The sequence below is a fragment of the Mus caroli genome, unplaced genomic scaffold, assembly GCF_978045245.1.
Source record: "Mus caroli unplaced genomic scaffold, Mus_caroli_1 scaffold_7, whole genome shotgun sequence".
Taxonomy (NCBI): Eukaryota; Metazoa; Chordata; class Mammalia; order Rodentia; family Muridae; genus Mus; species Mus caroli.
This window is the reverse complement of record NW_028227262.1, coordinates 127612020-127629117: the sequence shown is the minus strand read 5'-3', so window position 1 is coordinate 127629117 and position 17098 is coordinate 127612020. Positions and strand designations below refer to the sequence as shown.

General features: G+C 42.8%; 1 protein-coding gene across 2 annotated transcripts in view; it reads left to right on the top strand.

The window, feature by feature from the left end:
- The window catches only part of Cped1 (cadherin like and PC-esterase domain containing 1), a 262923-nt gene that overhangs the window by 22817 nt on the left and 223008 nt on the right, over positions 1-17098 (top strand). For both annotated transcript variants that reach the window (XM_021164697.3, XM_029478163.2), the window contains exon 2: positions 7633-7813. In XM_021164697.3, the coding sequence (XP_021020356.1) occupies positions 7633-7813 (181 nt within the window). The remainder of the gene's footprint in view (positions 1-7632; positions 7814-17098) is intronic.

Genomic DNA, 17098 nt, shown 5'->3' with positions numbered 1-17098 from the left:
AGGCTTCCATCCCAGAAGCTATCTACAATCGACATCTGCTTGCAAAGGACAAAAAAGGTTTTCTCCAAAGGAGTCCTGGGTATCTAAAACACACTTAAGAACAGGCCCTATGCCCGGTAATCGAAGACCAACACCAGATGATCTCAATGGTATATTTGTAGACTTTTTTTCTCATATTGTTTTGCTTGTGCATTTTCTTTCTTTCTTTCTTTTTAATTCTATGTTATGGTCTCTGACTTTGTATTTTTATATGTTTTGTGTGTCTGTGTTTCTTCATTTTTTTCTGGTTTGGATTTTTGTTCATTTGTTTTCTAAAGAGAGAGAGAGAAAGAAAGAAAGAAAGAAAGGGCATTGAGTTGCATGGGTGGGGAGGTAGAAAGGATTTGGGACAGGTAGAGGGACAGTAATCCATGATCAGAATATATTCTATAAAAATTGTTTTTAGTAAAAAAGGAAAAATGTACACATAATGATTTAATACAAATAAACTTCTATTTAATAACAAAAGACGATGCCGCTCATAAAGGAAATCATCACAAGCATAAGGATATCATTCCTTACAATTGTTTTTCACCACACAGACCAATCCTTATCAATTTAGAGAATTCCTAATATAAAATGACAGCTATACTACAATTTTATAATTCAACTTTACATATGTTTTAGCATCATTTCATGGTAAGACATTGTGTTATTGGGCTTTTTCACACCATTTGCTTTCAACACAAGCTCTCGAGGTCGGATTTGTTCTTTCATCGATACATATGAAAACGCTTGGACGTAGACAGATTAAAACACCTGGCCCAGTGTGTAAATGGAGCAGCAGAGCCTGTGTTTTGATGATCAGCCTAGCTCTCCCTTTGCTCTACACTGCTCCATCAAACAGTCCCAGTACTTTATTACAATAACTCACCTTTGCTTCATCTAAGGTGATACAAAGATTTCAGATTTTGAAGTCTTTCCAGTAAAAACACTGTGCTCCTCCATAAAAGGGTTCTCCCTAGTCTAGCAACTCGATGTCTGGGGAAGAAGAACTTTACAAATCTCTCAATAAGAAAGCAGCAAGTTATTCAGGGGTTTGCTGCATGAAAACCTGTGCATGGCTACATTCTGGTCGGCAGGGCTGTGAGCCTGAAGGTACGCTGGAGTGGCAAACAGCAGCTAACTGCATGGTTCCACTAAAGGTACGTCATTGAAACCAGCAGTGCAAGCACGAGCTATTTCCCAAAGCGCTAGTTCTCTCATAATCCTGCATTTGCCGGTGCCATCGACATAATTATTTGCAATTTCTGTTTCACTTACGCAGTATGTGCACCTGTTATTGGACTAGCTAAAACTGTCCCTGCCCTTTGGTATTGGGCCACTCTGCTGATTCGCTAGGTTATAAATATTAAAAGGACACATTTATACTACAGAATAAAGCAACATCATTTTACTGTCAACCTTATTTCCTTTATTTGCTATTGTCTCAGACGTGAGTTAGAATGTTAGGACAAGTTACCGAGGTTATAATAAAACATGGTCAGCGCTTCTACATTATTTAAAATGTGCCTGGTATGAGACATACTGGTAAAAGTTACAGTGCTCTTACTTAAATCGATATTGGTTGAGTGAAGAAAGGAGTGGTAGCTTTCACAATGAAATGATGGAAGAGCTTGAGACACTCTCTGCTCATGTCCAATCCCTGCTGTACTTGAGCCAGCTGAAATAGAGGCGCATCCTGTGGTTAAGGAAAAAATAGTGCGAGAAGAGAAATTCTGGAGCCTTGTATTTCACTTGAGTGGCACTGATATATTTGGAAGCATCTGTCTTCTCCTTTCACCCAGGCGCCTGTTTGTTTACTTTGGCCTGGTGAGCACCAAACGTTCCCTATGTGGATCAGAGGACAGAGGCTATGCACAGTTCCAGACACCCCTTATATGTTTATTTTTCAAATACATTTTTCTGAGGAGTCATGTCCCACCTTGCAGGTACATTCTTGGAGTTTAAATAGTGGGCTAGTTAGTTGACAACTTGCCACAAACTTGAGTTATTTAGGAAGGAGAAATTTGAGCGAGATGATGCCGCCTTCAGATTGGCTTGTAAACAAGTGGTGGTGGTGGGTATTTTCTTGATTAATTATTGATGTGAAGAGCTCAGCCTACTGTGGGTAGTTTCATGCCCTCTCAGGTGGTTCTGAGTTGTATAAAAAGCAAGAAGATCAAGCCATGGAGAGCAACCCAGTAAGCAGTGCCTCTTTATGGTCTCTGTTGTAGTTCCTGCCTCTGGGTTCCTGCCTGAGTTTCTGAGTGGCTTCCCTCAATAATGGGTTGTATCCTGTAACCCAAATAATCCCTTCCTCCCCAAGATGGTTTTGGTCAGTGTCTTATTACAGCAACAGGAAGCAAACTAGGACAAAAAGCTTTTTCATCCATAAAGTACAATATCCTTCAGCAAGGGGAATCACTGCTGAACTATGTTTTTCCCAAAGTGTCACATACAGAAGGTGATTATGTTCTGTGGCTTTTGGCTGCACTCGTCACACTTGTATGTGTCACACATAGCTCAAATTCAGAACATTTTCTTGGCTCCTTACTCTTTATGATGCCTATTTAGAAAACACGGGCACAGTACTTGCTAGGTGGAAAGCATGGCTCTCAGTACTTTACAAGTCTTAACTCTTTCACTCTTGTAGCACTCCCAGAAGAGAGATACTGTCAAAGATTATATGATTGTGCTAGAAAATCTAGGTGACCCACAAGCTTGTGTTCTGGACTTTCATATTGCTCTTTCACTTTGCTCTATACAGTTGCAAACATCAATAATTTGCAGCTGAGTTGTCCGTGTCTCATCCTTCTCCTCCCCCTCCTCTCCTTCCCCTTCTCCCTCTCCCCTCCTCTCCCTCCTCCTCTTCTCCTCCTCTCCCTCCTCCCCCTCTTCCCCCTCCTGTTCTTCTTCCTCTTCCTCCTCTTGTCTTCATTTCTTGGAAGCCTCTTTGTGTACTCTGGCTAATATTGAACTGACCTTGATAGTTCCCTCAACTTCCGGAGTGCTGCAATTGGGTATGTGTCATCACACCCAGCTAAGTCTGTCTCTTCTTTCCATGGATAGCGTTAAGAGATTTTGATTCAGCATTACAGCTCATCAATTTAAATATCCTCCCTTGTTCAGTAGATGGCCTGTACTGTGTGCTGGGGTAGACATTAGAGACAAACCAACAAGGTGAGCCTAGCTCAGAAGGGACCGACCTGGAGGAGAGATGTAAAACCCTTTCACAAATCCTCATAGTGACAGACAGTTTTATGTCAATTTGACACAAGCTATAGTCATCTGAGGTAGGAATCCCTAACTGTAAAAAATGCCTCCAGTAAGAGTGGGCTGGAGGCAAGCCTGTAGGGCATTTTTAAAATTAGTGATTGATGTGGGTGGTGCCATCTCTGAGCTGGTGGTCCAGGTTTCCATGAGAAGGCAGGCTGAGCAAGACATAGGGAGCAAGCCTCCATATGGCACCCCTCCACGGCCTCTGCATCATTTTTTGTTTCTTTTGCCTCTAAATTTCTTCACAGTTTTAGTTTCTGTTCTGACTTCCATTGATAATGAAAAGTGATATGGAATCAACCAAATAAGCCCTTTGCTCCCCAAGTTGCTGTGGTCATGGTGTTTCCTCACAGCAATAGAAACCCTAACTAAGACACTAATAGAAATATGGGTCTCAATTAAAACTTTCAAAGATAGATAGAGATCGAATGTTTGGGCATTGGTTGGCATTTGATGGATAGATGAGATGATAAAGGCTTTGTAGGCAGAAGGCACGGTAGCATATAAAGAACAAAATGGGGAAGCAGGTATGGCAATAATTGGGTTCTATGACCAGTGATGGAAGACAGCTTCTAACAGCCTTGGGTACTTGAGAAAGGAGTGGGTTTAGGGGCTGGAAAGATGCCTCCATGGTTAACAGCAATTACAGTTCTTCCAGAGACCAGAGTTTGGCTCTCGGTTTGATTCTCATGTCAGATGGCTCTCAACCCCCTGAATCTCCAGCTCCAGGAAACCCGGAGTTCCTCAGACACCACACATAAGCACACATAGCCACACACAGACATGCACACACTTAGAAAAAATTAAAAGATGATGTGAAATCAACTTAATTCAATAGTGGAAATAGTAAGAAAAGAATGAAAATGAAAGGAAAAGAAAAGAAAGGAAAAATGATTAAATGGTAAAAACCATGGCTCTCTTATGCTTCAGACCCACTAAGTGGACAAGTTCATGGATGGCTGCCATTTGAAGTGATTTCCTGTTTCCTGGCCAATGTGCAAAGAGACACCTTGTTGGTGATCAGGGTCACCTGAGTTATATCAGTCAGGGCAGAGCAGATTGCAGTCCTTTGTTTATCCTAGCTTGACACCTGGCTTGGTGGCCAAAGGTGTTTTATGCCTAGGACTCATAAAAATCAAGTCAAATCAAATCAAATCAAATCAAACCCAGGCAATGCTGTGAGGGAGGAGGAAGACAGAGATCACCGTGCCACCCACAGACTTGCCCTCCAGTGCAGATCTCAGGTGGGCCATAGACATCCACTTGCCATTATACCATGCAACACGTATGAAGGATGTCACCCAGGGGTCTGCCAGCCGTGTGACCAGTCCGCAGCAGGAGTCACATGCAAGCATGTGGTGGGTAGATGGGACAGAAAGAAAGTGGAACGGCTCAAGCATGATGAAGAGAGACGAAGCTGGAGACGCCTGGGTGGAGAGGAGTAGCTTGTGGAGAGGAGTAGCTTGTGGTGATGGTCAGCACTGTCACCTGAGGCCTTGGTGAGGTCTCAGCCCAAGATGCTACTGAGAGCCGTGCGTGAGTCTGGCCTCATCTCTCAACAGCAACTCAAGAGAGCTTGCCCTGTGCCAAGCCCAGGCAGCACAGTGGAACTGGCCCTGGTGGCATGGTTGTGGGTGGGGCGGCCCAAGGGTACAAGTGTAGGAGAGCTGATTCCTCCACTCATCTGCTGTGGGGTGCAGAGACAGTGCCCCTCCACCCCTCCACCCCCACCCCCACCCCCGCCGCCACTCCTTGCTGCCTAAGGCAGTCCGGAAAGCTGCCTACAGAGTCATGAGCTTGGGAGAGCTGTCCCTTCCCCTCTCAGGAGAGCAGGCCCTGTGCCTCTCCCGGACAGCATAGAAGAGCTGAACCTGGTGGCTGGGGCTCAGGTGAGCCAGCTCCAAGCTTGATGGCAGTGGGAGAGTTGTCCCTGCCACTCATCTGCCTTGAAGTGGTAAGGGCACAGGGGTGTTGTCCTCTCCCACTTGCCCCTTGCCATCTGGGGCAGTTTGGAGAACAGGCCCCTGGGTCGTGAGAGCAAGTGAGCTGGCCCTGTTCATTGCCAGCTGCAGCACTCCTGAGAGCAGGCTCTGTTCCTCACCTAGGCAGCACAGTAGAACTGGTCCTGGTTAAGAGGGAATAGCCCCAAGGACAGAGTGAAGGAGAGCTGGCCCCACTACTGGACTGGTATGAGATGGTGTGGGTGTGGGGGTGATGATGCCCTTCCCCGTGGTCCCTCATCACCTACAGCAGTCAGGAGAACTGGCCCTGTTACCTCATTTGGGCAGTATGGTAGAGCTGGCCCTAATGGAGGGGGTGCAGGTGAGCCAGTCTCGAGAGTGTGAGAGCAGGAGAGCTGGCTCATCTCCTCATAGGCTGCAGCACTTGAGAGAGTGGGCCCTGCACCTTGGCTAAGCAGCAGAGTGGAGCTGATTCTAAAGGCATGAGTGGGGGTAAGCCAATGCCCCCAAGGGCATGAGAGCAAGAGAGCTGCCCCTGTCTCCTGCTGATGGCAACACAGACTGGCCTAGCCAGAGCCATGCAGGGGAGCTTGCCCTGATGTGCAGATAAGGGAGAACCAGCAGGCTAACCAGCTCAGCTACCAACCAGGTCCAGATCCAGATGTCTGAATCTGCCCACCCCAAAACCTATCTCATCTGTGAACGGTTGGGATGCTTGAAAGGGCCAGTCCTGCTGATCCCAAGCTGCAGGATCTCCATGGCACAAGACAATAACAGGATAACCACCAGAAGTCATGATGAGGAGCCAATATTGGTGTCACAGAATCCAGAGACATTGAACCAGACCAGTGACTCACAGCAATAAACATTTGCAAGTAAAGGTGTGTAGAATACATCACGGGACACAGTGTGACACACTATAGCTTCCAAGCTCAGATGTTTCCTATGCTTTGGTATTTTGTTGTTGTTGGTGGTGGTGGTGTAGTTTTTGTTTTTGTTGTTGTTGTTGTTGGTGGTGGTGGTGGTGGTGGTGGTGGTGTGTGTGTGTGTTGTGTATGTTTTATTTTGGTGGGGAGGTTGCAAGGCCAAAGAGTGGATATGAGGGGACTGGGGTGCATGATGTGAAACTCACAAAGAATCAATGAAAATTTTTAAAAAAAAAAATAACAGCCAAACAAACAAAGAAGTGATTCTGCTCCCTTCCTGCCCCTCTCCTTGGCCGCCTCTTCTTTGGCCTTTTATGCTGCTTGCTTAAACACTGCACTCATCATCGCCAAGACTAAGCCAACCGCACTTTATCAAAACTTATTCTTGAGTTTCAGAAAAGTCCTCAGTTTCTGCCAGTAAGAGATTATACATGAATTTGAATTTCTGGCACTTTCTACTTGTGTATTCAAAACCACCTTTTATTCATGGAATAACCTAAGCACTGTGATGAGGAAAAAAAAAAAAGAGTGCATGTTTGTGGGAGTGATAAGCTGCTATGGGAAGAACCCTGAATCATTAAGTCTCAGCTTGTAGGCTCACGAAGATGCCACCAATCTTGCTCTGTCATAATTGAGAAAAACAACAGAGTATTGGTCATTTTTGTGCTCAACACAACAAAATACAAGACGAAGTCAACTTAGTCAAGCTTCCCGTTTGGAGTTCAGTCCATCATTGATGGGAAGGCATGGTAGCAGGTACATGAACTAGCTGGTCATATGGTATATAGATAGATACAGGCCCAGAGAGACAGAAACGTGCACACTCATTTTGGCTTGCTTTCTTCTTAATACACAGTCCAAAATCACAGTCAATGGAATGATACTGCCCCTGTTGGGGAGGAGGCTTCCTGCCTCAGTTAACTCAATTCAGCAACTTCCTTTGTGTAAATGCCCAGAGGTTTGTCTGCCATATGAATCTAGATCCTGTCAAGTTGACCATCAGTGTTCACCACCATAGACAGCCCTGACAGCCTTTCAGCTTTGCCTCTTATCAACAGTGTCCCCAGCACAGGTCCTGTCCTCTCTGTGTCCTAGTCCTCTGACATTTGCCTAGATGTGATCCAAAGGTAACGTGGTTGGGACTCCTTTGATGACAGTCATTACTGTTAATTTACGTTTGCAGCTTCCCTGTCTTTCGAGGCAGCAGTTTCCCCCCAAAGAGCTCTGTGTTTTTAAACATTCATCTGTGTATAACAGTGAGAGCTGTTCAGTTCACCTTCAGTGCCTGCCTGCAATTGTCTATGTCCTTGTCAGGGTTTTTGTGTTTCATCCCTAGAGGAAATGGAAGGATAACTTTCGGGATGGCCTTGGAGTGTGGTGATGGTGGCCTTCAGTTGATAGGTACTGCTTTTTTTTCACCCTGGATTTTTATGCCTTTTTTTCCCCAGATTGAAGAATCGATTGAGAGACACTTTGGCAGTCGCAGCAGAAGGGCCGTCCTCCACAGGCCTCCTTCCTCCAGCAGAGCAGAGCTTCAGACACACCAGCACCTTCTTGCTCAGCATGGATACAGCGTTGTCACTGTGGAAGAAAGGCTTGGTGGTCTAGGTCCGGAGCTGCTGGACCCAGGTTAGAATAATAAGTAACTCTCAAAGTTACTCGACATATGAGCAATGCTGCTTATTTTCTTCCTCTCAAAAAAAAAAAAAGATTTTATCCATGATCAAATATCTCATATCCTACCCTCAGCTTTTGTGTCTCTTTTTATTACATTTTCTCAATCTTTAGTTAGATCCCTTTATTCTTGAAATTATTCTGTTTGTATTTCTGTAGCATTTTCGAGTCACATAGCCCGTATTTAAATGCTACATTAAAAATGTTTATGTTTATGAGTGTGAATACATATTCTGCCTAGCACCAAACTGCTCCATATTTTAAGAAAATTGCCACTTCATTTGACTGCAAGTAGAATGTGCTGGAAATTGTTTTTGCAAAGCCAGTTGAAATGGGATTCACAGATGGCTCTAAATATGAGAATGGTGAGTGCATTTATTATGCACGCCATTAGTCATCACGTGTTTTCATCTTTATCATTTGGAGAGAAAATTAAGGGACAAGTTGTTAAATAAATTATTTGAAAGAAAATTAGTAGATGACGAAGGTTGAGAGGCCAAAAGACAAACAGCGACTAGCTCTCTCCAGCAGCTGAACACAGGGCAGGTGCTGGGCTAAACTTTAGACTCACTACCTTATTTAACACTCTCTGCCGCTGCCTGACCACGAGTGAGAAAGGTGAATTCTCTTCACATTCCAAGAGAGGAAACTGTGTCTTTCCAGGAAATGGCCCATAGAGATGTGAGGAACGGATAGATGGGAGGCCCTGAGTCCCACTCTAATTTCCTGTGTTCTTCTTTGTCCCTCTGCTGCCTTAGTCTCTTGTGGCTCATTATCTGGCACCGAACTCATGGGAGATACACTAATGCAGACTGTGCATGCAGCATAAGCCAGTCACATTTTCTTTTTTATAATGACACAGTATAGCCATCCCTCAGCGCCCACAGAGCATTGCTTCCCGTGCTCCCTGCAGATACCGAACTCCCTTCTGTGAATAGTCTTTGCACATAACCCTCCACATATTTGGAATCTCTTCTAGATCATGTATAATACCTAAAGCAATGAAAATATAACACATATAGTTATTATATGTAGGGTATTTTCAGAGAATAATGACAATGAAAAATGTTCACTTTCAATGCAAATGTGAGAACTAAAAAAAAATAATCATCACAGTAGAATTTGTGGAAATGGAATGCTAAATATGGAAAGGTTGTGTGTGTCATCTATTTTCTTTTATTTTCATAAGAAAGCAAGAGAGATGATTTGAGTGCTGTTTTCCATGGTAGCTTCCTTTGGCAGAGAATAGTCAGATGCTGGTGCCCAAAGATTCTTGAAGCAAGTACCTTCTCAGGAAGTGTGGGATTCCTTTCCTGGCTTGTGGGGATGAAAGGAAGTTGGGAAGCTGTTCCGTGACCTTGTTCACCCTCACACTTGGCTGGAGATGGTCTCAGGGTCTAGAACCCATGGAGATCTGTTTGATGAGAAGAAAGGCACTTTTAAGGTGTTGAGAGTATTGTTTGTAAGGCACGCCTCGGAGAATGCCACATATTGGTCTCTGTCTTATAGGAGTGGCTTAGAAATCCAAGCCAGGGGATTAAAAATAAGAAAAAACAGCATAATTAAAAAACATATTTACATATATGAAAACCACAAAGGAATATGTAACCCCCGGGATGTTTGGATGGATCACAGGGCCCCCAATGGAGGAGCTAGAGAAAGTACCCAAGGAGCTAAAGGGATCTGCAACCCTATAGGTGGAACAACAATATGAACTAACCAGTACCCCCCACTGGAGCTCGTGTCTCTAGCTGCATATGAATCAGAAGATGGCCTGGTCGGCCATCAGTGGAAAGAGAAGCCCATTGGTCGTGCAAACTTTATATGCCTCAGTACAGGGGAATGCCAGGGCCAAGAAGTGGGAGTGGGGGAGTGGGGGAGTGGGTAGGGGAGCATGTGGGGGACTTTTGGGACAGCATTGGAAATGTAAACGAAATAAATACCCAATTAAAAAAAAAAAAGACAAGAGCTGAAAACACAGTTGGTGGCCTTTTCTGAGTTTCGCCTGGCTTAGTTCTATTACAACCGAACAAGCTAAAGTCCTGGAACATTTGGAAGTGACATCATTAAAACCTCATAAGAATATGCTTGGATAAAGAAAATATACAAAATGATTAGCATTTCTCTTATCCCACACCGCGTGGGGTGACTGCCTAGCACTCCCGCGGCTGTGACCAGCATTCCTGATGTCCTGCCAAGTGCCCCTATAGTGGCATGCTACTGTGGTCTAAAATCCCTATATTCCACCATGTTTTGATTCTGCCCCTGACTCAATGTGGATCATCTGTGCATTTCACCTTCAATTCAATTTAAATTTCTCCAGCTGCAAAACAGATGGGTTTTGCACCACTTCTTCCAGTGGATGTCTGTGGGTCAGTTTGACACAAACTAAGGAGGATTGTTTTGCAGCTTCCAAGTAGGACGAAAGTGCAAAGGCAGCTCGAAGCAATAGAATCTGGCAGCCTGAGTTGCTGTGGGGCCTGATGACCAGGGATAACTGTAATGTCACCAGCATTCATCACGTGGGAGCTGACTCAATTCCCCTTCCCACAGTCCCCAGCTTTAAATGCATCTTCTCAGCTTATCTTTGCATTCCTTTCCTCTGTTGCTCATTGCCACCAGCAATAGGATCAATTTCGCGCAATATGTGAAGTATGAAAATTGATTCTGGTTTTAAATTTTGTTTCCACTCTGGAACACCGTGCAGAGAATACCTGAAGTAAAACAACCCCGTGATTCTAATCTGACATATATGGTGTGTGGGATTAAAAAGGAAATGGCAACTTATTTTATTCGAACCCCAATTTAACCTATAAGCTGTATTTGAATTGCACATATGACACACTCTATGGAAATGGGTCTTCGGAATGTGATTCTTGAGTTTCTTTTGCTGGGACACATTTACTGCCTCGTTATTTTACCTCCTGCTCATGAGCAGAACAGGAAGTTGTACTGATTTTGTGTGTGTGTGTGTGTGTGTGTGTGTGTGTGTGTGAACTCAGGCCCCAAGGCTGAGCTGCTTGGATGAGGAGAGGACGCTGAAGGACCTGGAGCTCAGCCCCGTCCTGCATGCCCTTTACTCTGCTTTTGCACTTCCTTCCTGGGACTAACCCGCAGTCTGAAAATAGGAAGTTAAAACCAAAGTATGCCCAGGCAGCGGAGGGCACAGCAGCAGACTGATGTGTTCATAGAGTGCGTGTGTGGACCCAGGGACATAAGTGCGAGACCTGTTTTCTCCTTTTGAAAAAAAAGGCATGCTGCTTCTCCCTGCTCTTCTCTCCTGCCCTGACTTCGCCCTGACCACTCTGCTGACCTCTCTTTTTATGCCATCATTGAAGGAAACAGCTTAGTGCCACTTTTAAAAGCCTTTACAGGATGATAAACAATAATAAAAGTTAGGAAATATATATATATATAAAAGGGTCTTAGGCCAGACAGACAGACAACATTCTACTCTTAGATATAATCTGTACCGGCAGCGGAACTTTGAGTTGTTTGTTTGTTTGTTTTTTTGTTTCAATTTTCATTGTATTTTATGTGTGCAGGTGCTTTGTATATATGACCGTGTACTGCTTGTGTGACTGTTGCCCTGATAGGCTAGAACATGTGTCAGATCCCCTGGAACTAGAGATACACACAGTTGTGAGCTTCATATGTGTGCTGGGAATAGAACCCTAATCCTCACCAACAGCAGCCAGTATTCTTAACCACTGTGCCACCTCTCTTGCCCCTGGGCTTTGTATTTTATTTCTTCCTTTATATATATTTTTAAATTCTATTGAATAAACACCATGTAAAGGAAGAAGTTAGCCATATCAGGTCATAAACTAGGATATGAACGTTATAGATTGGATTCTCCTTCCATAGTGGTTAATTCCATTCTTGGGGCATACAAGAAATTGACGAGTCCCTTGGGAAATAATATAAGCTGGGACTATAGGAGTCATTTCAGCTCTGGATCTCTGCTAATGGTAGTTGTAATATGTATTTCTAAGTAGCATGTGAATGGGCTTAATCACTTTCTCCAGCCCTGTTTAAGAAGAAGCAAATACAGCCCTGCCTACATTTTATCTCGTTCACACTTCTAGGATGAGGCTTGAACTGTGTATGCTAAGAACACACATGTGATTCTTACATGCAGACAGGTTAGGGATGCTGATCTAAGGGATAGACGGTGTGCTCAAGGAGCAACAGTTCTCAGGATTAGATTTTAGAAAGAAAATATACACAAACCCCTGCTTGCTGCCGTGCTGTTGTATTGATTATAATTTAACAGTGTAGGTGTTTACAGTCATCATTTAATCTTTATACTGGCTTTGAGAACAGTACAAGGACAATCATCCTTTTAGAGCTAGGTCTATAAAATGTCACAGATTGAAAACATACTTTCATGGCCTTTCCAATCCCTTGCTTTTGAAAAATAGACCATATGCCCTTGCATTCCGGGAACATATAATTCTCTAAGGAAAAGATACTCTCTCTCCCGCCACTCGGGTGCTATTTAATAAATCAGTAAGTTAGTGCATCATGGTCTAAAAGAGAGTAGATATTTTATATAAAACATAGAAGTTTATAAAAAAAATAGTAGAAGTTTAAATAAAATAAACTGCCCCAAGAGACTCCAACTCTGGGTTGTTTTTATATTGGATCAGAATTATTCCTGTGTGCTTGAAGAGTTTTCAAAACATTGTGCACTTTCATATTCTGTGTGCTACAGTCCAAACCTGGTCTCAAAGCTACAGAATTTGAAAAATATTAGTGTTTCCTTATTTGAGGGTTCTCTATGGAATCCTTTCTGAGAAACAAATAAAAGTAGTAGGTCTTACTTGCCAAGGTTGGCCAAATCTGGTCCATTGCCTGTTTGGGTAAATAAAGCTTTACTGGAACACAACCACACTCTTTTGTTATCATGTTGTGCTTAGCCACAATGGAGTTTCTTAGTTTTAATGGACACTACATGGTGCTACACCCTAAAATTCATATGGTTTAACCTTTATGGGAAAGTTTTTTTGACTGATGTATCTAGATGGATAGATGGATGCAAGTTGATCCAGTAAAAAGCTGACGATTGGAACAGACGAGGTTTGAGATCATTTGCTATTTTTAAGCTGCAACAAACTTCATTCAGGAAGAATTCTTTGGCTTGCAATAAAGCATATAATAAGACAACTACCAAAATGGAGACATAAAATTAGGACCCAGATTGGATATCCTTTCTTAGCTACAATAATGTAAGCTAAGCCTTGCTCTGAAATCTCCGAAGACCTAGAGCAACAACTGTAAGAAAAAAAGGGACAGGTCTTAAGCCACTACTTCCAGCCTCAGACGGGACCCACTAGTATATTTATATTTAAATGGGAAATATAAACAACAGTAAGTAGTGCAGTGGTTGGGGGCTGGAGAAACACTTTTATTGTAAAATAAATTCCATATCTTGGTTCTTACAGAAGGGGCTGGAGTATCCTGTGCCCGTGGGCTTCAGTGAGATCATGGTTATGAGAAGCAGGGCCGACCATCAAAAGTACTGCTCAGCCTTTATATTGACACCGAATTTGGCCCATCATGTTCTGAAGGATCATCTTTTAAACCAGGCTTTAAGACCAGCCTCTTCATTCTTGACGTAATTTACCCAAATGTGATCTTAGGAAATACGATAAAAGACTTAGTGTATGGAGTGAGAGATACAGTCACTAATTAACACAAAAACTATGCTAAAGAAGGAAAAACTACTCCCTTCCCTGTTTCATGTCTACTTTTCTTCCTTCTATCCTTTCCTCCTCTGCATGTCCCTCCCTCCCTCCCTCCCTCCCTCCCTCCCTCCCTCCCTCCCTCCCTCCCTCCCTCCCTCCCTCCTTTCCTTCCTTCCTTCCTCCTTTCCTTCCTTCCTTCCTTCCTTCCTTCCTTCCTTCCTTCCTTCCTTCCTTCCTTCCTTCCTTCCTCCCTCCCTCCCTCCCTCCCTCCCTCCCTCCCTTCCTTCCTTCCTTCCTTCCTTCCTTCCCATTTCAATCTTGCAACAATTCTCTTGCTTAAGCCTCCTGAGTACCAGGGTTATAGGCATGAGCCACCATATCTGGTTTGTTTAATATATTTTGGTCCTCCTATATTTTAAATTACATTCACTTGTTCTTTCAAAATAGTCATATATATATATATATATATATATATATATATGTTTGACCAACTACGTGAGTGTGTACATGCATGTGTGTGCTCACGTTTTATCTAAGTTTGAAAGGTTTCTTCAGTGACTACTTCTCAAAAGCTGTTTTTTAGGGTTATATGGACAGAAGCCCCCTTGCAGATGTCTCTTTAGCATCTTACTCTTCTGATCTTCATCTAGAGCTCTCACGGTGAACGGCTATTCAAAGTTTTCTTTACTGAAAATGACTCTACAAGGCAGTAGAGATTTAAATTGTCTGCAAGTGTTATCTTAGTTCCTTCTGCTATTCCTTCAATACATTCCTCAACTGGAGCGGTCTGTGGGAGGTAGGCTTTGTCTTCACCCACTGCTCAATGTATAGTCATTATTGCTGGGAAGTCTGGAGGACGGAGCTTGAAGTAGCTGCTCACATGGCAGCCACCATCAGCAGCAGAGATTGCTGAATGTAGCAACTGTCCAGCACCCTTTCTTTACTTACAGAGACTAGGATCCCAGTCAGGGAATGGCACCACCCACAGTGGGCCAATCTTCCCATGTCAAGTCACTTAATACAGTAAGGATGCTCCCCGGCAGGCATGCTCACAGTCTTGTCCTCTAGATTCTAGACCCTGTCTAGTTGATAATTAATATTAGCCATGCCTAGTACTAAGGGCTTAGCCACCAAAACGTCTTCTGTGGTGGACTATGGACTCTGGTGATCACAAACCTAAGCTATAGAATAGGACAGAAGCAGAGGTGTGATCCCTAGGCTTGGCTTAACATTCTTAATGAATATATACATTCATGTTGACTCTTGAGAATAGTCTATAGTAAGACTCTAGGAATGGAAGATAATATAGTTATTGTGGGATCTAGTTATATTGAGGAGAATATGATGCTCCTCTGTGGGAAAGTAGATGTAAAATGTGACCTGGCATACGGATGCACTGCTGGGGTTAACTAAACAGTCTAGATGTTTTGCCAATTGGAAGATCTCAATCTACATGTTCTCCTGAGGTAGTCTGGATTGGAAACATGAAGTTTAGACATGTTACCTTAGAATAGCCTAAACTTATACATAGTCTGAAAATTTCCCAAATACAGAAACATATATTTCTGCTGATCACTTAAAATCATTCCTGCTATATAGAGATATTTATTGACTATAGAAAGAAGTAAAGATTAAAAAGCACATTACTTTTTAGGCCTCAAGACTGACTATCTTAAAATTTATCCTCCAATTTAGTTTGTAAAATATTTGCTACTATTTTTGTTTTTTTAAATAGGATTTCTGTAGATAGCTCAGGCTGGCCTGGAACTCAGTATATAACTCAGGCTAATCTCGAACCCACACTCCTACTTCAGTTTCCTTGTATTACAGGCCTGTGACTCCACACTTGGCTTCTTATATAACCTTAGAAGAACAGTGATGTTCTACTCATGGACTAATCTGGTGCCATGGCAAAAATAGTATAAATGTAATAGGGGTGATCCACGCATGTGGTCTGGGCTTTGTATGTCATCTAAGTGCAGACTGGAGACTTTTCTTACAACCACTGTACTCTTTGGACAGGGAGATGAAGGAGTCTCTTCTCTTTGCCTGTTGCTTTGAGGAGAGGCCAGATGACTTCAAACATACTTAAATGCAGGCACTCCAGGCTTTGCACAGGTAAATGAACACTGGAAACCCAGGCAGAAAAGTCAGAGCAGGACTTGCAGACTTGAAGAGGCCACATTCATTCTCTGAATGCTACAACTCTGTAAAGAAAGTTAGCAAGGTAGCAAACAGTATCTCCTAAAGGTGTTTTCTAGTGAAGAAAGAGAATGTGAGAGTGAGAAGACAGCTTTTGATTTTGTGAACCTAGAAAGCAACAAGAATGATTCCACATTGTCCCCAGGGCAATGTCCTCTGTATTATTCTTGGCAGTTGTAATGTTAAAGGCAAAATGCAAACGACCCATTTTGCACTATTCCAATATTCTCCTTTCACAAAATATAAGTTATCTGTTGATCTGTTTTATATATTTTTAATCTATTTAAATACCCCTCCACATACACACACACACACACCGGAGCTGAGGACGGAACTCAGGGCCTTGTGCTTGCTAAGCAAGTACTCTACCACTGAGCTAAATTCCTAACCCTGTCATTTTGTCTGTTTAATTTTTTTAAGTATATATTTTACGAGCTAGGATTTTCAAAATGTATCCTTCCCTCAAGCAAAAGACAAAAAAAAAAAAAAAAAAAAAAAAAAAAAAGAAAAAAAGAAAAAAAAGGAAAGCACCATAAAATCCCTCATTTTCATACACCCAGGTACTGTTTAGTAGATCAAAGTCTTAATTCACAGAATGGTGCAGTGCCTAAAGGAGAATACATATTTTCTCCGAGTTGTTGACCTGCTTTCAGGGTAGACTCCAAATAATATGTTCAGAAAATTCTGACAGAATATATATTTTTTTGTCAAGTCAGAATTATTTACAGATCTCTGAAGAAGATCTATTTCTCTGGCTGTAGCAGAAATCAGACTGTGGCAAGAATCAGAAAATAAAAACTAGTGTATTCCTATTGCAAAAACTCTTTCTGGGAAACCCTCATGGAGCCGAGCCAATATTTTGCATTCTCATTTTAAGAAGAGGATTTCTTTTTTTTTTTTTTTTTTTTGGTTTTTCGAGACAGGGTTTCTCTGTGTAGCCCTGGCTGTCCTGGCACTCACTTTGTAGACCAGGCTGGCCTCGAACTCAGAAATCCGCCTGCCTCTGCCTCTAGACTAAGGGTGAGCATGCAAAACCCAGTCAGAATTGTTCTAATGGAAAAGTCCTCTCAAGGTCAGAAAGTTTGGGTGGAACAGAAGCAAGTCTCTGATACAGTTGAGAGTTCAGTTACCCGAGTTGTATAGGAAGACTAGTAAATACCACCTTCCAGCTTATGATGCAATGAGAGAGAGAGAGAGAGAGAGAGAGAGAGAGAGAGAGAGAGAGAGAGAGAGAGAGAGAGAGAGAGAGAGAGAGAGAGAGAGGGAGAGAGGAGAAACACTAGATAAAACGTTAAACCTCTTGTTATTGGGGCACATTTCTTTAGTCTTAGCCTCCATCTGGCATATG